At 44.6% G+C, this 27,884-nt stretch overlaps 1 protein-coding gene across 2 annotated transcripts in view; it reads left to right on the top strand.

Moving 5' to 3' along the window:
* Window positions 1-27,215, top strand: part of LOC142493415 (gamma-aminobutyric acid receptor subunit rho-2-like) — a 113,103-nt gene extending 85,888 nt beyond the window's left edge. The window contains exons 7-9 of one of the 2 annotated variants that reach the window (XM_075597443.1): window positions 603-755; window positions 6,721-6,917; window positions 25,471-27,215. In XM_075597443.1, coding sequence (XP_075453558.1) covers window positions 603-755; window positions 6,721-6,917; window positions 25,471-25,782 — 662 coding nt within the window. In that variant the 3' untranslated portion in view covers window positions 25,783-27,215. Of the gene's footprint in view, window positions 1-602; window positions 756-6,720; window positions 6,918-25,467 lie in introns of both variants that reach the window. The other variant, XM_075597442.1, reaches the window with a different exon arrangement.
* Window positions 27,216-27,884: the final 669 nt, after the last annotated feature.

Here is a 27,884-nt window from a genome sequence, read left to right as displayed (position 1 = left end):
TATATAGACCTCCATATGGAGTGCCGGTAGCCGCTCTGGCTGAGCTGGCTGGGTTTTAAAGTATAAAGCTGCCGCACCACGCGGACCAATAGGAAGCCGAACCTGATGATGTCACGGCTTCCATTTGGCCCGCAGTGTGCGAGAACTTTGAAACACCGCCATAATGTGAACCCTGGAAGCCAAGCCAAGCGGATACCAGCACCCCGTACAAAGGTAATTATCTCCCAAAACAGGGTGTTTCCAGAGCTGGAATTAATGGGGTTCAGCTCCAGAGACCCCCTGCTTCAATCCCGTGTAAAAAAATAAAATAAATGTTAAAAAAAATTCAAAAGCGTTGGATTGCAGCTCTAAGGCTATCCTCTCATTAGCCCAGGAGGCATAATTTTGACTTAAGTGTACCCCTGTGCTGAAGCAGGGGTATACTTAAAACCTGCACTGGTAGTGGTCCTTGATGACTGAAGTATGGAACCTCTGGTTTAGATAAAAGCATTGAAGGGCATCTTGTTTAATTAGTGCTACATTTTGCCAGACTTTCTGTGCTACGACTTGTGAACATGATAAGGGGCGTTGGTCGCAATCATTTTGTATTTCTTTATCTGCAGGGTGGTACAATCGCCTCTACATTAACTTCACCCTGCGCCGTCACATCTTCTTCTTTCTGCTCCAAACGTACTTCCCGGCTACTCTGATGGTCATGCTGTCCTGGGTATCATTCTGGATAGACCGTAGAGCCGTCCCTGCAAGGGTCTCTCTGGGTAAGTTCAACCAGGAACAAAGTATTATTATCATATACTAATAAAGAAAGGCAGCAGGGCAGCTTGTCACATACAGCATACCGTATATGTTGAAGAGTCAAAATGTTATCTAGTAAGACAAATGAAATGTCTACTTTATCATTATATTAACATTATATCATGTTACAGAAATCTAATGCTTTCCAGGGTTCCTATGCTTTCGTGTAAGATACTTAATGATCCATAAGGTCATTTATGTAGCTAATTATCTTTCCTACTTTTTTACCTATTGTTTACTATTTTTTCCCGAGTCACACAGAGATATAGTCGAGACACTCCTCCTCCTGCAGATACTCTCATGTTTACTAAGGGATGCGAAGCCTAAAGGTTCGTTAGTACCCAATTTATTTGAAAGAACATAAAGTGCCGTAAGGACCAATCACTGTTGAATAAATATAGGCCTAAATCTTTGCAGTCAGCAAAGGTATTCTTTATTGTGAGCAAACTCAAAATTTGGCATTTATCGGTCTCACTAGTTATGTAGTAGGAACAAACATATGTTTTTTCCATGCACCGTTTCACACTCTAGTTCATTATATGTCAAGTAGACGCATGGATACTGCTTAACTAATAACCATATATCACTTTACCTACCACCATCATTTGTTTGTTTAAAAAAAGTTGAATATTTTACCAAAAATCTTTTGTTCGTGATTAATGTACGATGTGTGCTGAAATCATGTTTATGGTGTGGTATGTGGTCAAGATCATTTTTGTAGGTGCTGTCTGTGTATCTATGTTTAATAGTCTCTTTGGTGATATCAACAATTCTATTTTAATGATAGTTGTAGTCTAAGGGGCGTAGTCACTGTCAATGTTCCAAATGGACAAACGGGGTTCAGTTGATAATAAGTAGTTTATTGTACAGTATCATCATACTCATTCAAAAGTCTACAAGACTCTCTCTGCCAGGTGTGACAGGGTAACTAACACCTTTATACATTTCATTTCCTTTTTTCAAAATGTGTTACTAGGCAGATTATACTAACTACTCCTTAATTCTTAAACCAATCATTTTACAGCTCATTAAACTTGGTTTGAACTGGCCTCAAACAGCCACAAATAGATACTTGGTACACACTATCACAAGAATGTGGGCGTTACTTTAGGCACAGTCGTAAATCTACTTAGAAGCTAAATCACCCATTTACACCAGACACATTCTTACTCACAAAATGGATACTGAAAACAATTAGATTATACAAAACGGAAACTGAACATCACTTTCAATACTTCTCCAGAGACCCCCCAGTCCATTTAAATACAGGCAGTCCTCGGTTATCCGACACAATGCGTTACTCAAAATGGCGTTGGATAGCGAAACGTTGTAAAGCAAAACACGTTTTCCCATAGGAACACTGTTTAAATGAAAGGTTCCGTTCCTGAAGGCATTTTTAACACTAAAATACACCAAATATTTTACGCAGCCAATAAGATATGCAGCGCACACACAACTTATATAGTGTATATACTGTATTATATATATAATATAACATAATAAATAATATATTATATAGTATAATATAATATTATATATATACAATCTTACGACACTTTGCAACGTTGTTTATAGACATATATACATAAAAACCGTTGCAAAGCGTCGTAAGAGCGTTGGATAAGCCGTTTTGGCGTTGTAAAAATGAACATAGGTATGCATTGCATAGCGTTGGATAAGCCATTCGTTGTAAAACTAATCGTTGTAAAACGAGGACTGCCTGTAATATCTCAATAGTATCTTCATTTCAGCAATATTATTTTGTCATCACTAAACTTCAGTACATTAATGCTGGTTAGGTGCCCTTTTAGAGGGATATTGCATGTGTAACTATCCACAACGCTTCAATAATATGGCAATATAACAAGTAGTGCGGTAGCTGAAAAAATGCGAAATCGTAATTTGCATATCAAGAAGTTTCTTTTATTTTTACTGCATAGGATTGAATTTGGGGGTCTCCGGAGCTGACCCGCATTCATTTCAGCTCTGGAGAACCCCAGATTCAGTCCTATGTAATAAAAATAAAATTACAGCCAGTTTCATTACCTTAGTGGCTAACCGCTACGATAATGAAAGGTTAAATGTCAGGAACTGATTTTTTTTTGGTACAGGGGATAGGTGAGGGTGGTAGTTGCCCCAGGGTGGTTGTTTAGGCCTTGCGGGAGGGTTGAAGTAAAAGTTAACTCCTTCATTACCGTAGCAGTTACAACCACTAAGGTAATGAAGGGGGTAACCCCTCATGCTACCCTCCCACAATGCCTGAACACCACTCTGGGGCAACTACCACCTTCACCCACCCCCTGTACCACCAACATCACACCAGAATGGGTAAAAGTGCTATTAGCCAAAGATCGCTAATAGCGCTTTTCGCTATTCAAAAAACCATTACAGAGCAATAAAAAAAATATATATACAACCCCTCTCCTGCCCAAACACACACTGTAAGGGGCAAAATTCCTATTATCCAGATATGGATAATAGTGCATTTGCCCATTAAAAATAAAACATTAGATCTGCTATCTAGAGGATCTCTGATGACTCCATTATGGGGCAACCCTGATTTTGCTCCAGGCCTGTACAGAAAGGAATTTTCAATTTGGAAGCAATTAGGCATACATAGACTCCGAGACCTAGAGGGGAGCAAAGATATGAAGCCCTTTGCACAAATTAGAGAGGAATCAAACATCCCCCCCTCAGAAATATTTAGATTTCTCCAACTGCGAGCATTTTACATTAGCGTTACCCCACGACCCCCACTAACCAAGTTTGAAAAGCTCTGTCTGGTTGAGACGGATACCAGGGGACTCATATCGCTGTTGTACAAAGAGGTGATCGGTTCAGGAGTACAAGATGACCACAAATTGAGGTACATGGATCAGTGGGAAAGAGATCTAGGTGAAGTTCTAGAGACTGAGGAGTGGGCTAGAATAATTACGGCATCTGCCAAGAGCTCTATATGCACAACTTTAAGGGAAACGCATATAAAATTTTAATGCGATGGTATCACACTCCCTTGAAATTATCTAAATTCGTACCAGGGTACTCCCCCCTGTGCCCTAGACAGTGCGGAGCAACGGCTGATTTGCTACATATGCTGTGGTCTTCCCCGATGATTAGACCGCTTTGGCGAAAAATCAGAGATTGGCTTGAGAAGATTCTAAATCTTAAAATTTCCATGGACCCGTGGCGGTTTCTGCTGAACAGACCGTCCTTGGGGTGGACTAAATCAAGTAATAAACTAGTTGCTTATTTCGCAACAGCTACTCGGTGCGAGATCACAGCATTATGGAAGCAACCCGAAATTCCCCTAATTCCCAAGATTCGGAACAGAATTTGGTTTGTATGCCAGATGGAGAAACTAACAAGTCTAGTTAATGACACTGGCGAAATTTATCTAAAAACCTGGACACCTTGGTTGGACCAGAGGGACATCCCGGGAGTAGGAAGAGATACTATCCTGCTTTGATAGTAATAGATGCATTTTCCCTTGAATAACGCTGAGTGTAGGAATCACGCAGAACACATAGTGCCAAGAACACCCTCGGCAGGCTCGTGAAGTGGGTATCTAAGACATCGGGTGGATAGGTTCCCCTAGAGGGGCTAAGGATATAACAACCTTTAGGAGCTGAAACTCCACGATTCTATTAGTCCTAGTGGGGTTGACTCCCGCACCACACCACCATCCCTCTCCCCCCTTCCCTGTCCCCTCTCTCCCCTACATCCCCCCCCCCTTTATTTTATTTTTATTTTTCTGTTAGCTGTATCCCAATACCTGTTTGTGAGAAATGTTAGTTTGTAACACAATTCCTTTGTACAATGTATGATGAAGATTTTGTTGTACATGTTCTTTGCTGAAAAACTCAATAAAACAAAAGTTATAAAAAAAAAAAAAAAAAATTAGCCAGCCAGCATAAAGTAAATTAAAGTTGTACTTTCCCCTGCCAGGATGAAAGCCATCCTCATCTTCCTCTCCGTCCTTGTCCTCCATGGGCAGCAGCATTAAAATAAAAAACTAACTACTGGCCACTAACCCCTTAATCATCTTAGTGGTTAGTAACCGATCTAGTAATTAAGGGGCTAACCATTCTCCCCCACTAACCACCCGGGAGGACTAACCACTCTCCTCGGGGCAACTACCCCCAGCCCCCATCCCCTCTACCCATTGATTGTCACAGTGGTGAACCATGCCCCAATATGGGCATGGATTGCCACAACGGCAATGAATGGGCAACCTAAAAAAAAGCAGCAACATAAAACACATGAGATTTAAATAAAAATAAGCATTTGACAATAAAGCCATTGATTGTGACTGTGTTAAACCATGCCCACAATGACAATGAATTGGCAACCTTAAAAAAAAAAAAAAAAATACATTACAATTAAATTAAAAAAAAACATTTGCCAAAATATGCATTGCTTCTCACTGTGCTTAACTATACCCAGAAAGGGGCATAGATAAGCCTATTGCCAGTCAATGGGCAACCTAAAAAAAATATATATACAATTAAATAAAAGCCAATCAATGTGTTTCTTACCTTTGCTGGATTCACCCTCATCATCCTTCTATGGCACCAACTCTTGACCCTCGGTGCAATGTTCCTTTCTTTTCTTTTTTTCTTTGTAATCCGAAAGGGCTCTGAGATGTTGCCCCGATGGCTTCTTGGGCTCAAATGACACGGGAAAGGCCCTACAGTGTATAACATCTCCAGGCCCCTTTGAATTATATAGAAGAAAAGAAAGGAACAACTCACTGGAGACATTTCTTCAATCAACAAAGGATCATGTGCATCAGGCTGTTGAGTATTGCGTTGTGGGTCAAGAGTTGGTGCCGCAGTAGGATGACGAGGGTGAATCTGACAAAGGTAAGAAACACATTGATTGTATTTTATTTTATTTTATTGTGTATTTTTTGGGGTTGCATATTGACTGGCAATGTGCTTATCTATGACCCTTTCTGGGTGACAAGCAATGCATTTTTTGGCAAATGTTTGTTTTTATTTAATTGTAATGTACATTATTTTTTATGTTTTGTTTTTTTAGGTTGACCATGCATTGTCATTGTGTCAATCCATACCCATATTGTGGGCATGGTTTACCACAGTCACAATCAATGGCTTTATTGTCAAATGCTTATTTTTATTTAAATGTCATGTGTTTTATTTTGTGGCTCTTTTTTTTAGGTTGCCCATTCATTGTCATTGTGGCAATCCATGCCCATATAGGGGGGTCAATCAATGGGTAGAGGGGGTGGTGTGGTTGCCCCGGGAGGTTGATAACGCCACCTGGGTGGCTAGCGGCAGAGGGGGGTTTACCCCTTAATTACCATTGTGTTTACTAACCACTAAGGTAATTAAGGGGTTAATGGGCAGTAGTTGTTTTTTTAATTTACATTTTTTGGAAGACAAGGATGATCTTCGTCCTGACAGGGGTAAGTAGAACTTTAATTTACCTTATGTTGGCTGGGTAATGCTTAATTTTTAATGGGCAAATGCGCTATTATCCAGATCTGGATATTAGGAGTTTTTCCCATTATTGTACTGTATGTGTTTGGGTGGGATGTGTTTGTTGTTAGAGTGGTTGGGTAGTAGGGTTGTTGTATTTTAATTTTTGTTGGGGGTAGAGGGGTGGGTGAAGGGGGTAGTTGGCACAGGGTGGGTGGTCAGGCCTACCGGTTGGGTAGCGGGAGGGGTTAACCCCTTCTTTTGGCAATGAAGTGGTTAACTCCTCCTGCAACCTTTGTGGTAGGCCTAACCACCCACAAATTCTTGTGATCTTGTGATCTCAGTAAAAATAAACAGTGAATTCTCACTCATTTGGGATGATTGTGTTTTGTTGGAAAGAAGGAATATTGGCAGGTTTGTTCTGCCGTTAAACAGAAGATGAATGTAACCTACTTGTCTGAATTAATTGTGTCGCTCTTTCTTCCAGGTATAACAACTGTGCTAACGATGTCAACGATCATTACCGGAGTAAACGCCTCCATGCCACGCGTGTCATACATCAAAGCCGTGGACATTTACCTGTGGGTCAGTTTTGTGTTCGTCTTCCTATCGGTGTTGGAATATGCGGCTGTGAATTACCTGACCACAGTGCAAGAGAGGAAGGAAAGGAAGCTGAGAGAAAAGGTAAGCAAACTAGTAACAAGGTCACCAATTTCTATAAATGTATTGTTGATCCAAATTTGTTTTCAGATCCATTTTGATCCCCTCCTAGTTACTATAGGGCTTATATATAAAGTTTAGGGGAAGTTCAACTTGCCACATTTTCTTTGTCATCCCTATGGCAACATGTAGCATAACAGGAAAAGGCCCCTCCTCTAGCTAGAGGTAGAATAGAATCAATGTCCTACCTCATACCTCCTTTTATGTTTTGTTAGGCAGCCTGCAGTGTGCCTATGCTGAGTAAAGGATGACCCAAAGTTCCTCCAAGCCGTTGGTGACAACGAGTGTCGGTCATCAGGCCCGACCTCTTTCCCTCTCTGGATGGTGGAGGAGAGGTGGTGTGAAGCTCGGATGCAGCACTTGCACTGCCTCCAAAGCTATGGGAAAACCAGTGTCTTCCTGTCTGCATGAAGCCCAGTGCGTAACTTAGCATGACCAGAAGTGCAGGCAGGAACTTCCACATGGAAGAGTGTGAGTCTCTGGGGGTTCCTGATTGGATAGCACGAGGGTGTGGCTTGCTGACCAGCCTTCAAAGAAGCCTGCTTGGGCAAGAATGGCTCTGTCTGATCTGTCCTACTGCTGTGCATGTCAGACACCTGCAGCAGTAGGTCTGTGCCCAAGCCTCCTTTTCCTGACCTCAAAGGCTGCTTCCCCTTTTAAGGTCAGAAAAAGGAGGCTTGGGCACAGACCTACTGCTTCAGGAGTCTGACGTGCACAGCAGTAGGACAGATCAGACTGAGCCATTCTCCAAAGAAGCCTCATAAGATACCACTACAAAACCAAAGGAAAGCAACTGCCAACATTTTCTAAACACCTTTTCTGCGCTGACTGTGAACATAGATTATCATTCAGTTATCCTAAGAAACTATGTGCAAAATGTATCAGGAATACTGCTTAAAAGTAAAAATGCCATCACAGATGACAGAACTATTGGTGTTGATGAAAAACATAATGATGGAACAGTTGGAAGCAAAAAGAACAGAGGATGCGAGGGGGTCTTTGCATAAGAGGTCAAGGTTGCAGACTTCATTTGATTAGCATAGGGAAACATCCCTGTCAAGGTGAGAGTACCTTTACACCTATGCAGGAGCCTTCCTTGGAGGATAGCGGGGTACAGGAGATGTCTGGTGCATTCAAGCGGGAAGACATTACCAATTTAATAAAGGTCATGAGAATCCTAATTTTATTAGCAGTCACCAGTTGTATTTATATCCCCTCAAGTGTCCCTCCCAATAAATTAGGGAGACATGCCTTTGCTAAGAAAGTAGAACACCTGAGCGATATCCTAATGAATATGCAAAGTATATTTAAATGAGTCCCACCCCACACTTCCTAAAAAGATTTCCATACCAACTACTGTATATAGAGTTCATAATAAGTCTAAGGCACCAACCTACTGTAATAACTGGAATCATGTCAGTTCCAATAGGACTAGAACCCACAACCACTGCTTTACTAGGCCACAGCACTAGCAGTGTGAGCTAAACCAGCTTATTTTCACATCCTACGTCTGAGCTGCTCACTGCTCACACATGAAGCTACTCAAGCTATTAGCGTATCTCACAGGTATCTCAGGTGTGCCCCACAAGGATCATTAAACTATCAACCGGGAAGAGGTCTGCTTTTAAAGAAAGCCAGGTGGAGAGGGCTAATACAAGTACTGTATATGCACTAATTTTGTTGCTACATGAAAGATATGCATAAAAATGGTTACGGTATAGCAGAACAGGGACAGAAATATTCACTGTTCCATGTGCCAGATACATACTGAATTGAAATACTTTATTTTACAATAAATAAAACTCAACAAACTGCAGGAAGCTATTCCACTTGCTTCCGAACAACACACAAAGTGTTATTGGGTTGACAAGTCTAAGAGACATTAGGAATGCGGTCTGGTGTCAGACCCAAGAAGACCAGAAGTTGAACCCACACAATCTTTGTTATTCAGAACAACAGCTCTAGCAGTGTGAGCTAAACCAGCTGATTAGTTGTAGTGCACACTGTCTACTAACAGCATGCCTCCAATGGATGAAAATAGATGAATAAGGTAAAAAAGGAGCATTGCAGAAAGGAGAGAACTGGATGCAACTTGAAACAAAAAAACCTAAGATTTATTGAGGCGTCAGCCTAAAAATGAAAAAGAAAACCTCTAACGCGTTTCTCGCCAATGGCGCTTTGTCAAAGAGTGGTTTTCAGAGTCAAATAGGTGTCACTTTATAGGCATTCCCCCACCAGAAGAAATGTCAACCTGTATCCCAGGTAAAAAAAACCCAGGGAAACAATTACCTTCTGGAGTAAATGACATTTTGGTCATGAAGGACATATTTATAAAAATTGACTCATAAGATAATTAAATAAATTGGATGTCTAAAGAATAGCAACACATAAATAGTCAATTAATTATAATAACAATATTACTGAGAATAAAATAGATAATATGTTAATATATTGTGTGTAATTCAATAGAAACTCAAAGGCAATAAGGTCTGTCTTCACCTGAATTGCTGAAAGCTTAAGCTACAGTAACTAACAAAAAGCCCATCATTTGAAGAAGAGCAACAATATAGAGACATAAGTATCAAGACAGCAATAAATACAAATGTATAATAAAAATGTATCACGTGTGTGTGCACATATATACATACTAATGTATCACATAAACTGTGGCTATGCAGAGGCAGGCAGGAGGGACCATAATAATAATGTTCATCTAGATCAGTTTCCCAAACTTTTTTTTCCGTGACCCGGTTATTTTTTAACTTCTCCTTCGTGACCCCCTAAAAAATTTTTATCTCCTATAGGTAAAATAAAACAGTTATGAATGTCCATACAGATTTTATATATTCTCCCAGTCCCCTCTATTCTCTCTTCCCCCCCCCCCCATTTTCTCTCTGACCTGCACAGATGCACACAGTCACTGACCTACAGAAACTCACACAGACAGACCACGCACAGCCACTGACCACGCACAGACACTGACCACGCACAGACACCCACACAGACACAGCCACTGCTGGCCTGCACAGACACACACACAGCCACTGATACACACACACAGCCACTGATACACACACACGCAGCCACTGACAGACACGCAGCCACTGACACACGCAGCCACTGACACACATGCACACACAGACACTGATACACACACAGACAGACACTGATAAACACACAGAAAGACACTGATACACACACACAGACACTGATACACACACACACACACAGACACTGATACACACACACAGACACTGATACACACACACACAGACACTGATACACACACACACACACACACACACACACACACACACACACACACACACACACACACACACACACACACAGACACACACGCAGCCACACAGAGACACTGCTACACACACACACACACACACACACACAACACACACACACACACACACACACACACACACACACACACACACACACACACACACACACACACACATACACGGATACTGATACACACACACACACATACTGATACACACACACACACTGATACACACACACACACACACACACTGATACACACACACACACAGACACTGATACACACACACTGATACTGATACACATACACTGATACTGACACACACACACACTGATATACACACACACAGCCTCTGATACACACACACAGCCACTGACACACACGCAGCCACACAGAGACACTGTGTTACGCTGTGCTCACCACGGACAAGGAGGGACCCTGAAACTGAGGTGAGATGGGTAACAACTGCACCCACAGCTATGGGGACACGCCTGGAAAGTGGAAAATAGGCGTCTGGAACCGTCTGGGAATATACGATAAAGTAAGATACTCACCAGACAAGAAGGGAGGTTCCAGAAGATAGTTGGTACCGAGAGCCTTGGGTCCAGAGCCGGGGGGTAGGTCAGAATCCGCAAGCCGAGGTAAAGGGTCGAAGTCCAGAGCGGATCCACAGCCAAGCTGGTTCGGTACACAAGAGATCACTAAGGAAGACAAAGAGACAGAAACTTAGACAGGCACGACCGTGGGTAACACAGGTCACACAAAGCTATGCTCAGCCAAAGAAGGAATGGCTGAGCAGAGTATAAATGAGAGCAGAGCCCAATGGGAAGAGGGGGAGGAACGGAGGAGCAGCCCCATGGGAGGCAGGGATAGGTGAGGGACAGTGCCACAGCTGATTAGCTTGACGCGAGGCTTGTGGGCGGTGCACGCGCGTCAGATGTGTGTACCGTGCGGGAGAGGTGCGCGCGACCCGAGCTGGGGGCAGGAGCTCCTCCTGTGGGAGGACAGAAAGGTCCGTGATTGCGTGCACGCGCATGCGCGCGTCCTGTGGCAAGCGCAGGGACCGGGGAGGAAGTTGGAGGGTCCCGCTCGCGGCGGTGAAGTTGTGGAGCCGGAGCATGCCGGGTAAGTGGCATCGCGGGGGGAACCCTCTTTGGGAGAGGTGTCCCCCGAGGCCTTACAGTACCCCCCCTTGAGGAGCGGCCTCAGGACGACTCCAATATGGTTTTTGGGGAAACTTAGAATGGAAGAGTTTCAGCACTCTAGGGGCATGTATTTGGTGGTAGGGTACCCAAGATCTTTCTTCTGGACCAAAGCCCTTTCAGTGAACCAGGTACTGCACCGAACCCCTCGTCCTCCTGGAATCCAGAATAGACTGAATCTCAAACTCCTCCTGCCCCTGAACTATGACCAACTTAGGGTCAATCGGTGTCCTGTAGAACTGTGGACTCTGGGACACAGGTTTTAGCAGTGACACGTGGAACACTGAGGGTATCTTCATGGATGGAGGAAGTTCCAGACGATATGCCACAGGATTGATCCGTTCCACTACTGAGAATGGGCCCAAGTAGCTGGGGGCCAGCTTGTGGCTCGGAGTCTTCAGTCTAATGTTCTTGGAGGAGAGCCAGACCTTATCCCCTGGTTTGAAGACTGGCGCCTGGCGGCGGTGAAGATCTGCCTGTGCCTTTTGTCTGTGGGTTGCCTTTCTCAAAGCTTCTTGGATCTTTTTCCAGGATTCCTGAAGATCCTTGATTCGGTCATCGGCCGCTGGAACCCCGGAAGGAACTGAGGTGATGGGTAGCTGACCTGGGTGAAAACCATAATTAATGAAAAAAGGGGATTTCAGCGTGGAGCTGTTCTTTAAAGAATTATGGGAGAACTCTGCCCACGGAAGTAAATCTACCCAATTGTCCTGGCTGTCCGCGATGAAGCATCGGAGGTATTGCTCCAGAGTCTGGTTCATTCTCTCAGTTTGCCCATTAGTTTGGGGATGATACCCGGAAGAAAAGTGGAGGGTGATATCCATCCTGCGAGCGAAGGCCCGCCAAAATTTTGAGACAAATTGTGTACCTCGATCGGATATGATGGAAAGAGGAACTCCGTGAATGCGGAATATTTCCTTAACAAAAACGTCTGCCAGGGTGGCGGAATTGGGTAGGCCTTTGAGAGGGACGAAATGGGCCTGCTTGGAAAAACGATCCACGACAACCAAAATGGTGTTCATCCCTTTAGAGGTTGGAAGTTCCATTACAAAGTCCATGGACTGATGACTCCATGGGCGTTCTGGTATAGGGAGGGGTTGTAGAAGACCGTACGGCCTTTTATGAATGGTCTTAACCTGGGCGCAGATTGGACAGGTTTTTACGTACTCCGAAATGTCCTGCAACATGGTTGGCCACCAAAAGGTACGACTAATGAGGTCAGAAGTTCTGCTAATGCCTGGATGACCGGCTGACCTAGAAGAATGACCCCACTCAAGAATCTTCTTAAGGAAGCGTGGAGCTACATACAGACGGCCGACCGGCACCTTAAGACCCCTCGGGAGGTTAGATTGTGCTGCCATGACCTGATCCAGGATATCAAAAGAGTTGGCCGAAATTATATATTTGGAGGGTAAGATTGTTTCGGAGATAACTTCGGAATTGTCCTCGAACAGGAATTGACGTGAAAGTGCATCTGCCTTTTGATTCTTTGAGCCAGGAATGTAAGATATGAGATAATTAAATCTCGAGAAAAAAAGAGACCATCGAGCCTGATGTGCCCCAAGGCGACGTGCACTCTCAATGTAAAGTAAGTTTTTATGATCAATAAAGATTGAAATGGGGGTCTCCGTTCTCTCCAGAAGATGTCTCCATTCCTGAAGGGCGAGTTTAAAGCCAGGAGCTCTCTGTTTCTGACGTCATAGTTCCGTTCTGCCGAAGAATTTATTTTTTAAAAGAACCCACAGGGATGAAGTTTGGCCTGTGGGGACTGTCTCTGAGAGAGAATGGCGCCAGCACCGACGTCGGATGCGTCTACCTCTAGGGTAAAGGGAAGCCCGGGGTCAGGATGACGCAAAATAGGAGCAGAAGCGAAAGATTTTTTGAGGGAGTCAAAAGCTTGGAGAGCTGCAGGAGACCAAACTGCTGTGTTAGCTCCCTTTTTGGTAAGGGCAGTAATGGGGGCCACGGTAGAAGAAAAATTCTTGATGAATTTACGATAGTAATTCGCAAATCCCAAGAATCGCTGTATTTCTTTCAGGGAAGTGGGTTGTGGCCATTCTAAGACAGCTTTGAGTTTGACTGGGTCCATAGAGAAGCCAGTGCTAGAAATGATGTATCCAAAAAAGGGAATGGAAGAAAGATGAAACGAACATTTCTCTAGCTTAGCGTAGAGATGGTTCTCCCGATGGCGGGACAGGACTAATTTGGTGTGCTGAATGTGGTCAGAGAGGGATTTAGAAAAAATAAGGATATCGTCAAGGTATACAATAACGAAGCTGTCGAAGAGATCACGGAAAATCTCGTTGACAAACTCCTGTAAGACCGCCGGGGCATTGCACAGGCCGAAAGGCATGACTATGTATTCATAATGCCCATCCCGGGTGTTAAAGGCGGTTTTCCACTCGTCGCCCTGATGGATGTGGACAAGGTTATAGGCTCCGCAGAGATCAAGTTTGGAAAAAATTGTTGCCCCCTGTAGACGATCGAAGAGTTCAGAAATGAGTGGCAGGGGATAACGGTTCTTGATCGTAATTTTGTTAAGACCTCTGTAGTCAATACAGGGGCGCAGGGAACCATCCTTTTTCTTAACAAAAAAAAATCCAGCTCCAGCTGAAAATGAAGAATTGCGGATGAACCCCTTCCTCAAATTATCCTGGATATACTCGGCCATGGCCTTGGTCTCGGGTATGGATAGAGGGTAAGAACGGCTCTTGGGTAAGGTAGCACCGGGAAGAAGGTCAATAGGACAGTCAAAGTCGCTATGGGGAGGTAACACTTCAGAACGTACCTTATCGAAAACGTCCGCCAGGTCCCAGTAAACCATTGGGAGGGAAGTTTTATACTCTGCGGGTAAATCCACTCCGGCTAACATCCGTTTGGGGGGAAGACAGGTCTTGAGGCACTGGGGGCTCCATCGTATGGGTTCTTTATTAACCCAATCCAGTTGTGGGTTGTGTAGTTGCAACCAGGGGAGTCCCAGAATCACATTTACCGATGGAGTATGGATCACGTCCAAGATAATCTTCTCTTGGTGACCGTCCTCCGTGGAGAGGGATAGAGAACAAGTCTCCAGGGAAATAAAAGCTGGTTGGAGTGGACGCCCGTCTATGGCTTCCAGACCAACTGTAACAGCCATAGATCGGAAGGGAATCCCATTCCTATAGGCAAAATTCTGATCAATAAAGTTTGCCTGAGACCCAGAATCTATAAATGCGGAGGCGGGGATCAGGGAGTTATTCCAGGCCAGAGAGATAGGCAGCATTATTCGAGTGGGAAGTTCTTTAGAAGAAGAAAGAGGAGAAGAGATGACACCCAACGAGACCCTCTCATACCTTATTGGGTCCTGGCATTTTCCGGCCGCAGGGAACAGCTTACCAGCAGATGACCGGGGTGACCGCAGTAATGGCACAGTCCACCCTCTCGTCAGCGCTGTCTCTCAGACGCGGATAGCCGATGACTTCCGATCTGCATAGGTTCAGGCTCATCCATGGGTTGGGGAACGTAATGGACGAGACTACGGCTGATAGACCGAAAGGAGGTGGTACGAGGAAGAGCGCGTTCAAGTCTTCTCTCTCGTAGCCGCTGGTCCACGCGGATGCAGACTGCAATGAGATCCTCCAATCTGGTAGGTCTCTCCATAGTGGCCAGCTGGTCCTTGATGGCGTTCGACAGACCCTGCCAAAAAGCTGCGGAGAGTGAGTCATCGTTCCAGGAGGTCTCCGCCGCGATGGTCCAGAAGTCCAGAGCATACTCGGCGACAGGACGAGTACCCTGGGAAATGTGAAAGAGAGAAGAATCTGCCGTAATTTGGCGACCAGGCGTATCAAATACTTGCCTGAATTCTCGAAGAAAGCGAGGATAGTCACGCGTCATGGCAGGCTCCTGCTCCCAGATGGGGGATGCCCAGGCTAGGGCCTTTCCATTCAAGAGAGACATAATATAGGCCACCCTTGAACGTGCAGTAGGAAAGCGCAAAGGAGATTATTCAAATTGAATCTCGCACTGATTGAGAAACCCTCTGCACTCGTGGGGGTCCCCTGCATAGCGGTTGGGAGCTGGGAGATGAGGATCCACAGCCACGGGAAGACCCGGAGAGGGAAACGCCGCAGCTGCCATGGCAGAGGTGCCTGGGGAAGGCTGCAACGAGGAGAGTCTAGAGAGCTCCTGCGTCATGGAGGCAAGCTGCGCCTCTAGCTGGAGAAGTCGCTGCATGGGGCTTGGTTGCTCAACCTCTTCGGGGTCCATGTCCGTAGGGCTGAGGATAATGTTACGCTGTGCTCACCACGGACAAGGAGGGACCCCGAAACTGAGGTGAGATGGGTAACAACTGCACCCACAGCTATGGGGACACGCCTGGAAAGTGGAAAATAGGCGTCTGGAACCGTCTGGGAGTATAAGATAAAGTAAGATACTTGCCAGACGAGAAGGGAGGTTCCATAAGATAGTTGGTACCGAGAGCCTTGGGTCCAGAGCCGGGGGGTAGGTCAGAATCCGCAAGCCGAGGTAATGTGTCGGAGAGTTCAGGAGGTCAGGGTACAAGCCAAGGGTCAAAGTCCAGAGCGGGTCCACAGCCAAGCCGGTTCGGTACATAAGGGATCACTAAGGAAGAAAAAGAGACAGGAACTGAGACAGGCACGACCGTGGGTAACACAGGTCACACAAAGCTATGCTCAGCCAAAGAAGGAATGGCTGAGCAGGTTATAAATGAGAGCAGAGCCCAATGGGAAGAGGGGGAGGAATGGAGGAGCAGCCCCATGGGAGGCAGGGATAGGTGAGGGACAGTGCCACGGCTGATTAGCTTGACGCGAGGCTTGTGGGCGGTGCACGCGCGTCAGACGTGTGTACCGCGCGGGAGAGGTGCGCGCGACCCAAGCTGGGGGTGGAAGCTCCTGCGGGAGGACAGAAAGGTCCGTGATTGTGTGTGCGCGCATGCGCGCGTTCTGTGGCAAGCGCGGGGACCGGCAAGGAAGTTGGAGGGTCCCGCTCGCGGCGGTGAAGTCGTGGAGCCGGAGCACGCCGGGTAAGTGGCATCGCGGGGGGAACCCTCTTTGGGAGAGGTGTCCCCCGAGGCCTTATACACTGACACACACACACACACACATTGATACACACACACACACACACACACTGATACACACACATACACACACACACACACACACTGATACACACACACACTGATACACACACACAGAAACACACACACAGACACTGATACACACACTGATACACACACACACTGATACACACATACACTGATACTGATACACACACACACATACACTGATACTGATACACACACAGACACAGACACTGCTACACACACACACACACACACACACACACACACACACACACACACACACACACACACACACACACACACACACACACACACACACACTGATACACACACACAGAAACACACACAGCCACTGATATACACACACACTGATACTGATACACACACACACACACTGATACTGATACACACACACTGATATACACACACAGAGCCACTGATTCACACACACACACACACACACACACACACACACACACACACACACACACACACACACACACACACACACACACACACACACACACACACAGATACACACACACAGAAACACACACACAGACACTGATACACACACTGATACACACACACACTGATACACACATACACTGATACTGATACACACACACTGATACACACACACACTGATACACACACACACACACACATACTGATACACATACACACACACACACACTGATACACACACACAGCCACTGATATACACACACACTGATACTGATACACACACACACACACACACACACTGATACTGATACACACACACTGATATACACACACAGAGCCACTGATTCACACACACACACACACACACACACACACACACACACACACACACACACACACACACACACACACACACACACACACACACACACACACACTGATACACACACACAGACACACACACACACTGATACACACACACACACTGATACACACACAGCCACTGATACACACACACTCTCCCCTATACACACACACAGACACACACAGTGAATTAGAGGCAGCGACGGATGTGAGTGACTGGAGGGAGGGGGGGCGGGGGAGAGAGGAAAGGACGGCGGTCCAAGCAGGCGGCTCCACCGCCTCCCCCTGCCCGCCAGTGACTGCGCAGCCAACATTGCCCGCCCCCGCGCCCATCTCCCGCACCAAGGGGACCGGGGGGAAGGGACAGCCAGGACAGGAGGCACAGGTACAACACCACCCCCCCCCCTACCACCTCCTACCTCCTATCCAGGGCCGCCAAGAGAAATCATGGGGCCCGGGACAAATGAAAGGAGCAGGCCCCCCCCCCCAACCCATAGCGCACCTACCACGAAAAAATATATTTTAGCGCGCAACTTTTATTTAACTGTTTTCTTATTGAGATATAAAAATAAAAGGTTAGTAGAGAACTGCTCACCTATTAAACCAAGAGGTCCTTAAAAAGGTAGGTGCAATGGGGGTTAATACATATGTTAGAAAAGATGAATGAAGAAGTTCATCGATACCCCTAAAGATGCACTCTAAACCAAGCGTATATGTTCCTTAGGCTATAAGGTAAAATCCCCTATACCAGAAACTAAAAAGGAAAGGCGGCGCAAAAAAAAAAAAAGTTTTATTACATATTTTCTAATAATAGTTACACTCAAATGGATAAAATATAGGTATGAACTAAACCCCTAGGAGGAGCAATTGGAGTAAGGATTGGGTATAGTGTAGACCTTATTGATATCTACAGTGACTATTGTCTGAGATTAACCCCTTCCACTCCTGCGATAAATTCGGACATATGACGCTCATGAGCTAAACACATTTCTTATGCATAATTGGTAACCAGAGTCAAAACACCAGGGTAGTGATAGTGTCACATATAGGAGTGTATACTCGTTGGTCAATGCTGTCTGTATACCTGTAGTCGCTCTGTTAGCTTATGTGCTAGGTGTCACATTAATAAGCCTGTAACTGAGTGTTAATTAGTTAGGCTTTAAACAGTTTATGCACGTTTATGTAATCGGCCACATTCAAGGAAAGGACACCAAATCTCTAGGCAGGAGACAATGTTAGTTGTATTTGTAAGTTCTGCTCCGTATATATGCTATATACCAGGGTCAATGCTAGTAACTGATTGCCAAAACATTATATAGTAACAGTTGATATACTCATAAACCTTCCCTTATATGCGTGTGGATATCTGGCTTGTAGGCTAAATAGATAAGGCTGTCTCTAATAGTGGCTAGATATTCACAGCTTCGCCCCCTGAAGAAGCGCGTCACACGCGCGAAACACGTGTCGGAAGTTGCTGACGTCACGAGGGTGACGTCACCGGAGGAGTGACTGCGAGGACTGTACCAGACGCTAGAACAGGTCGTATGCCTCTCTTTTACTGCTATAGGGCTCGCCGTAGCCCGCTCTCTCTCTCTCCCTTTACCCCTCTCTTCCCAGAGTGTCGGAAACCCTAGCCTTCTATTTACACATAGCGCTGCTGGCAATTACACCACGGCCGCCTGACAAGTGCACAGCTGTGCATATTGTGTGCATATGAAGTCAGGCATTACTCTGGGAAGCTGTGAATATCTAGCCACTATTAGAGATAGCCTTATCTATTCAGGCTACAAGCCAGGTATCCACATGCATATGAGGGAAGGGCTATGAGTGTATCAACTGTTACTATATAATGTTTTGGCAATCAGTTACTAGCATTGACCCTGGTATATAGCATATATACGGAGCAGAACTTACAAATACAACTAACATTGTCTCCTGCCTAGAGATTTGGTGTCCTTTCCTTGAATGTGGCCGATTACATAAACGTGCATAAACTGTTTAAAGCCTAACTAATTAACACTCAGTTACAGGCTTATTAATGTGACACCTAGCACATAAGCTAACAGAGCGACTACAGGTATACAGACAGCATTGACCAACGAGTATACACTCCTATATGTGACACTATCACTACCCTGGTGTTTTGACTCTGGTTACCAATTATGCATAAGAAATGTGTTTAGCTCATGAGCGTCATATGTCCGAATTTATCGCAGGAGTGGAAGGGGTTAATCTCAGACAATAGTCACTGTAGATATCAATAAGGTCTACACTATACCCAATCCTTACTCCAATTGCTCCTCCTAGGGGTTTAGTTCATACCTATATTTTATCCATTTGAGTGTAACTATTATTAGAAAATATGTAATAAAACTTTTTTTTTTTTTGCGCCGCCTTTCCTTTTTAGTTTCTGGTATAGGGGATTTTACCTTATAGCCTAAGGAACATATACGCTTGGTTTAGAGTGCATCTTTAGGGGTATCGATGAACTTCTTCGTTCATCTTTTCTATGAGATATAAAAATAAACAGGTTGCATTGCAATGTTTTTTTCTGTATTTTCAACAAAAGACATGTGACTGTCTGCCTGGGTGGGTGAGCGGGTGAATGACAGTGACTGGGTGGGCGAATGACAGTAGAATGACAGTTGGTGAATGATGGTGGGTGGGTGAATGACGGTGGGTGGGTGAATGACGGTGGGTGGGTGGGTGAGTGAATGACGGTGGGTGAGTGGGTGGGTGAATGACGGTTGGGTGAATGATGGTGGGTGGGTGAATGACGGTGGGTGGGTGAATGACGGTGGGTGGGTTAATGACGGTGGGTGGGTGGGTGAATGATGGTGGGTGGGTGAATGACGGTGGGTGGGTGGGTGAATGACAGTGGGTGGGTGGGTGAATGACGGTGGGTGGGTGGGTGAATGACAGTGGGTGAGTGGGTGGGTGAATGACAGTGGGTGGGTGGGTGGGTGAATGACGTGGGTGGGAGACAGTGACTGGGTGTGAGACAGTGACTGGGTGGGAGACAGTGACTGGGTGATTGGGTGACAGTGACTGGGTGGGTGATAGTGGGTGGGAGAGAGTGACTGGGTGGGTGACAGTGACTGGGTGGGTGGGTGACAGTGACTGGGTGGGTGACAGTGACTGGGTGGGTGACAGTGACTGGGTGGGTGGTGACAGTGACTGGGTGGGTGACAGTGAATTTAACAGTGACTGGGTGGGTGACAGTGTCTGTGTGGGTGGGTGACAGTGACTGGGTGGGTGACAGTGACTTTGACAGTGACTGGGTAGGTGACAGTGACTGGGTGGTTGGGTGACAGTGACTGTGTGGGTGACAGTGACTGGGTGGGTGACAGTGACTGTGTGGGTGGGTGACAGTGACTGGGTGGGTGACAGTGACTTTGACAGTGACTGGGTGGGTGACAGTGACTGTGTGGGTGGGTGACAGTGACTTTGACAGTGACTGGGTGGGTGACAGTGACTGTGTGGGTGGGTGACAGTGACTGGGTGGGTGACTTGACTTTGACAGTGACAGAGACTGGGTGGGTGACAGTGACTGGGTGGGTGACAGTGACTGGGTGGGTGACAGTGACTGGGTGGGTGACAGTGACTGGGTGGGTGACAGTGACTGGGTGGGTGGGTGGGTGACAGTGACTGGGTGGGTGACAGTGACTTTGACAGTGACTGGGTGGGTGACAGTGACTTTGACAGTGACTGGGTGGGTGACAGTGACTGTGTGGGTGGGTGAGAGTGACTGGGTGGGTGACTTGACTTTGACAGTGACTGGGTGGGTGACAGTGACTGTGTGGGTGGGTGAAAGTGACTGGGTGGGTGACAGTGACTGGGTGAGTGACAGTGACTGGGTGGGTGACAGAGACTGGGTGGGTGGGTGACAGTGACTGGGTGGGTGACAGTGACTTTGACAGTGACTGGGTGGGTGACAGTGACTGTGTGGGTGGGTGAAAGTGACTGTGTGGATGACAGTGACTGTGTGGGTGACAGTGACTGGGTGGGTGGGTGACAGTGACTGGGTGGGTGACAGTGACTTTGACAGTGACTGGGTGGGGGACAGTGACGGTGTGGGTGACAGTGACTATGTGGATGACAGTGACTCGGTGGGTGACAGTGACTGGGTGGGTGGGTGACAGTGACTGGGTGGGAGAGAGTGACTGGGTGACTGACTGGGCGACAGTGACTGACTGGGCGACAGTGACTGGGTGAGTGACAGTGACTGGGTGAGTGACAGTGACTGGGTGGGGTGACTTACCTTGCCGCCGGACGATTTCCCCTGCTGCCCCCGATTTCCCTGCGGCAGCTGCCCGGGACGGGAGGAGGGCATGGGGGCGCGGGAGGTGGGGCCACGGGAGGTGAGCTCGGGAGCTGGCCACAGGGGGAAGCGGGCCGCAGTAAGAGCTAGTACTTCGCCCTCCATCCCACATAACGTGCGGGCCACAGAGGAGCTGGTACTTCCTCCTCCGTCCCACGTTGGGAGCGGGGGGGGGGGAAGCAGGCACTGCTTGCCCTGGGCATGCGCGCGGGACCGCGGGGGAATCGCCGCCATTTTTTTACCTTGAGCAGGGGGTATGGGTGGGGGGAGATTGGGGAGGGACATCGCGTGGCCAGCCTCGCTGCGACCCGGCAATTTTGGTTCCGTGGCCCGGTGCCGGGTCGCAACCCACCATTTGGGAAACGCTGATCTAGATCATATAGGTATTATAGGAAATGTTTTAGATTCCATTCTACATTCCTCCCAAAAAGTGATAGTGTTTAAAGAATAAATCCAAAACATCTTGCGCCTATTGAGCTGCTTAATTCTATCGCTCCCTCATATAGGGGCTGGTACAAAATTAATAGCGGAAAACCGAAAAAAATTAGTTTTCCTGATGGACAATTAGAAAACTGTCTAGAGACTGGGAAAAAAGCATCCTGTTGGTTGGGATGTCGGGACCACCTACTTCGGGTTTGTGAGTATCACTCCAACTGACCGCTGAAGATTTGCTGCCAAGATATTGGATTAGTTTGCTTTCACTAAGGGATTTCTCTACTATATTTTGCCCTTGGTTTCCAGTGGGTGACTATTGGCTTTTTCTAGGCTTTAAGCAATCCTTATCCTTTGTGATCATTGTCTACACTATCCTACAGCAGCTGCGGTTTATCTCACAGAAATTGCCATCTCTACTTATAAACGGATGTTCAATAAAGCTCTTTTTGTACAAAGTTCCTGGCCCCCATCCTTATTCTATCTGTATATCCACACCCAGCCTGCACCGACCCAGCACCTATAACAGACTGAGCACTGCCATGTACAGTATTTAGTCAATTCGATGTAAAGTCCTTTAGAGCCGGGCAAGGAGGGTTACATTACAGACGAGTGAGGTCCAGGTGCCGGACATCACAGAATGAAAACACTGCATAAGAGTGGAGTAAGAAGAGAGACTACTTGGTCCCCAAATAGAAGATAGAATTTCTGAAGCTTTTTTTTTACTCATTCAGGAAGGAGAGCGCTGTAGGGGTCGACTATCTCAGTTTCTAGATATTTGGGTTCACATATCAGATATTTGGGTACTAAATGTAATTTGTCAAGCTTATGCCTTAGAATTTCTAAAATAACCAGATCAGGATTTCTTTGTGTAACAAAGGCTGCTTCAAGACGCCAAGGCATTACTTGCATTGATTTTAAATATGTTGCAACAAAATGTCACCATACAAGTTCCAGTCAATCAGCAAGTCAAGGGAATTTATCCCCATTATATTTCTTGTTCCAAAAGCTTCTGGAGGATTCAAACCGGTCTTAGACCTCAAGTCCATGAATCGCTGGTTGAATATTCGGCACTTCAAAATGGAGTCCCTGAGGTCGATCATCGCAGCAATAGAGCCAGGGGCATATCTGGCACCGATAGACCTAAAAGATGCATATTTGCATATACCAATAAATGTCAGCCATTGGAAGTATCATAGATTTTGTATGGCAGGAACCAAATTTCAATTGATGGTCTTGTCATTCAGAAGAGCAACAACAAGCCTCTGCAAAGGAAAGTGCTTAGAGTTTCTCAATTGGGAGCAAGTGACAGCATGTGCCAGTCTCTAGGGTTGGGGAGCTCATTACTGCAATCATTTTGCCCAAGGAAGATGGGTAACAGAAAGCCTTCATACATGTTAAAAGTGCACAAAGATCATTGGATGAGAATGATTTGCAAGAGATCTGGGAATTAACTCCCTCTAGTAAAGTTTCCTTAGTGCCCTATATATATCAAAGAACATAAAGTGTCGTAAGGATGAATCTCTGTTTAATGCACAACAAGCAACGAGAATGCTTGTACATTATTATTATTTTGGTGGCATCTGAAACTGTTTAGATGCAGGCAATATATCCATCCTTTCTCAAAGTATTTTTCACCTTGAGAAAGGTCCATTGAACTTGGACTCAAAATATTAGTAAATAAATTAAAAACTGCATTTGAATGAAACCTTTCATTTTGCATATACTGTACCATTCAAACTTTTTATTTGTATTTTCTTACTTGCATTGCTACCAGCCTGTTACTGATATTCACTGACATCAGTGATTGAAGTGAGATGATACTATGATACTACGGAGTATCACTTTTGTTTACTATCAAATCTGCATTTTGACAATAACATTTCAATTGGTTTCTCACTTTTCATTGTTATAATATCAAAAGACCACAAATATTTAGAAAATAGGGCCGAAAGAGCTTCCCCTCCCCCCCCATAAATAGCAGGAATAAGATGTTCACAGAATAAGGTACAATACCACTGCTTTTCCAAAATCACTTTTACAAATGATTGTACAATAATCCAAGTGTCATGAACATTTGCTAAAGAGATTAAAATGACATTAATGGGGCACAGAATAAAATAGGGGGAGGGGGTTATAAAGATAAGTGGGCAGTTACACCAGTTGGATCAATAATGTGCTACAAACCTCTCGCTAGCTCTGAATAATCTTTTCCTCAGCCCTTTGTTTAGGGTTAAGGAACAAAGCTGAGCAAAGTATGGCTACGTAGTGATTATCTGCCTCTAATTAAGAAACAAGACTAAGTTAAGGATCATGTACAGTAGTATGCTGTGCACCTGAATCTAAAAGATAGGATGCTTCTCATGACCCAAACCTAAGGTTATTATTTAATTTTTTATACGTTGATTATTTTTAAACAAATACTGAGAGAAAAGGTTAACCTAGTAGCCGGGCACTCAATCACAGAAATGATTAATGAATGTGTTAAAATACTTTATTGTCATCAATGAATATAAAAAATAGGGGTTTAAAAATAAACAGCACGGGCAGGGACTGTAATCATTGTAGCATCGCTGTATCAGCGCTGTTGATCCACGAGTTTGGTAGATTGGTGACAGGATGCCAGAAATCTTATGCTGAAACGTAACAGCCTATTGAAGTGTATCACCGTGGGCAGAATTCATCTGTCTCAGGAATAGTCCACATTACAGCAGTGCTATTAGCATTTGTCCCGTGACTATACACTTCAACAGGCTGTTACGTTTCAACATAAGATTTCTGACATGTTGTCACGAATCTAAGTAAATGGACCATAATCCAGCAATTTAACAGTAACAAATATCAGGACTTGATGTATGGCATCAATATAACCAGAACTGTGGAATTTAGTCATTTTTATGCCAGTCCTGATATTTTTATCGGTTGCGGTAAGAAAAATGCAGTATTTGTAGTGATGCAACGTTGATGTATTGCACCATAGAAAATAATCCTTTTTTTTGGCTGATAATACCACATTTTTGGCTTACCGGAGGTTGATGTATGCAGGTTTCAGTGACATTAGTAGACCTAAAAGAACCCTATTGGAGAAGATTAAAATAAGATTTTTTTTTTCTGATAAAATCCTTTGTAGTCTACATGGAAAACAGCTCTGTGCTGTCTGGTGGAGTGGCGAAAGTGAGAATAAACAGCAGGCGTTGATATGTGAACATTATAAATAACACCTTACTTGGTCATATTGGGGGGAAATTGCATCCCTAAGGTGATCTATGTCATACCACTGTTTAGTATATCTGGGCCCCTGAGTCCCCTTTTACAATACTTAACCTAATACTTTTTTGTTTTAGCAGTTTCCATGTACATGTGGAATATCTCACACAAGAACCATGATGCTGGATGGAATGTATGGCGATTCTGATGCCAATAACCTGGCCGGGTACACCAGAAGCCCGATTGTGGCAGAAGATATGGAGAAGCAGGACAAAATGGTGGTACATGTAGCCTTGAGTCCTAATTCTAACTCCACCAGGAAGAAAGCTCGTAAGGGCCATGTAGGCTTACGCCTCATGCAGAACACTCACGCTATTGATACGTACTCCAGAATGATCTTTCCTGCATCATTTATTTTTTTTAACTTGATATACTGGTGCGTGTTTTGCTAGAGCTACTTGCAAGGGCTTCACAACACCTGAAGAAGAGCAGAACATTGAGTCCCATTCCCTTTGCCATTGTATGATTAAGCAATAGCTCTCAAAAAAGGCAGCATATCACGTGCGTATACTTACAATAAAACAATGTACAGATCTAGCCAGACTTGCTGTCCTCGGTGCCGCGATTTGCTCCAGTACGGCTGAAGTATGGCCACATTGCGGCTACAGCGCCCACGGCCCCAAGGACAGTAAGTTTCCCAGGAGGATTAACTCTGCAGGGTTCCATGCTTGAGAAGCAGTGACATACTGTATGATTAGCACCGTGAAAAACATCAACAAATACACAGGTGCACTGTAACACTGTAAAGTATTTTCACTCTGTTTGGCTAGCAGAATGTATATATTTAAACATATATGCGTAATCTGCCTTTCTTTTCATTCATGACATTTGTACTGTTTTTGTTTTTTTTCTCTTATATAAAACTCAATGCAGTATAAATGGACTCTGAACTTCAGTAATTGGGAATAAATACATGTAATAAACTGTCCAATGGAAAAAAAAACAAAATATACAAAAAGAAAACAATCTGAGCATACCTGGGAGCTTCTAAAAGAGAGGTGGTATAGCTAACTACAGTACCAAAAATAATAAATACAAAAATCTTAGGGCTCATAGAGAAGTAACAAACCTGGTTTATTAATTCACCCTCGAATTAACCAACATCATGGCCTTCATTAGGGTTCCATACAGTCAGGGCTGCAAACAGCTTTCTCGGGGGTCCAGGACTAGAGTTTTCCACTGCCCCTTCCTCACAGTGTCGCCACCTTGCGAGACCCCCCATCTCTCTGCCTCTCTCTTTGCCCCCACATCTATCCCTCAAATATTGATTCCTAACGAAGAACTATTGTTAGTAAAAATATAACTCTATACTGTAGTAAGTGTGCTCAATGTGGCAGGATAAAAACACTGTAGAACCATGGATTCAATTATATAGAGGGCAGGGATTAATGTGAAGATTTCATCACAGGGTATGTGCAAACTAGAAATAATAAATACAGAGACCATTATAGTTCCATCCAGGTGTTTCAGCCAATAGCTCACAGGCATTTATTTCATGAATATGTATATATTGTATAAATTGCTTCAACATCTCAGAAAACAATCACACATTTTGTACTTAAATTACTACATTGCAAACTGATAAGTATTACTATTTATGTGTACAGTATGTGTATCTGTACATGTACATATGTAAATATATATTTCTTTATATGTGAGTATTATTATGATATGTAAATGGCAGACGTGTTCCAGATATAAAGACTGGAAGTCATGAACATCCAATGTTTAATAAGTAAAGCTGATGAGAAGGCCCAGATGTTTCTTGTTTGCAAAATTATGTGTACAAATAAAGCATAATAAAAATATTTGCCTTCAGACATTTTTAGTGTTTTCTAGAATTTAAAGGTGGTAGTCTGTATCAAATATGCCCAGATAAGTGTTGAACGCCATAAATAACATATAATAGTACAGAGCACGTCCAGATTCTTGGAATAGACACCCTTGAACCTCAGAAATCTGAGCAAAATTTTGCAAGGGTGTCAAATCTCTATGCTGTTCCCAATCCAAAATTGAGACAAAGCCCTGTTTTGTTTTCCTAGAGCGATAGCAGAGAAATATGAAATAAATAATAGTAAACAATAACATCAGAATTGAATTATATCTAAAACTAATCATTAATTTGACTACAGTTAATAGCTATTATACTTTAGACACCCTTATCTGTTGACTTTAAGTATTGTAATAAAAATGGCGTGGAATATTAAGTATTTTAATCAATCTCGTACTTCAAGGGTTAATGTGGCTACAAACAAAAACAGACCTCTCTGGCGCTGAGGATTGAAAAAGATGGATCTAGGATGGATTGAATCAGGATCCTTATGATGATGTGAACCTCAAGAAAATGGAGACAAGAAATACATACACACTACCATAGTGCATTACCCAGAGAAAAAGATTGATAAGCTAGGTATATCTGGCAAAGGGTAACAATTTAATAAAAGTAAATTACTTATAAAATATATATGTATGCACACATTGCGTGCTCACAACA

The sequence above is a fragment of the Ascaphus truei genome, chromosome 4 (assembly GCF_040206685.1).
Source record: "Ascaphus truei isolate aAscTru1 chromosome 4, aAscTru1.hap1, whole genome shotgun sequence".
NCBI classification, from domain to species: domain Eukaryota; kingdom Metazoa; phylum Chordata; class Amphibia; order Anura; family Ascaphidae; genus Ascaphus; species Ascaphus truei.
This window is presented reverse-complemented; position numbering and strand designations above follow the sequence as displayed.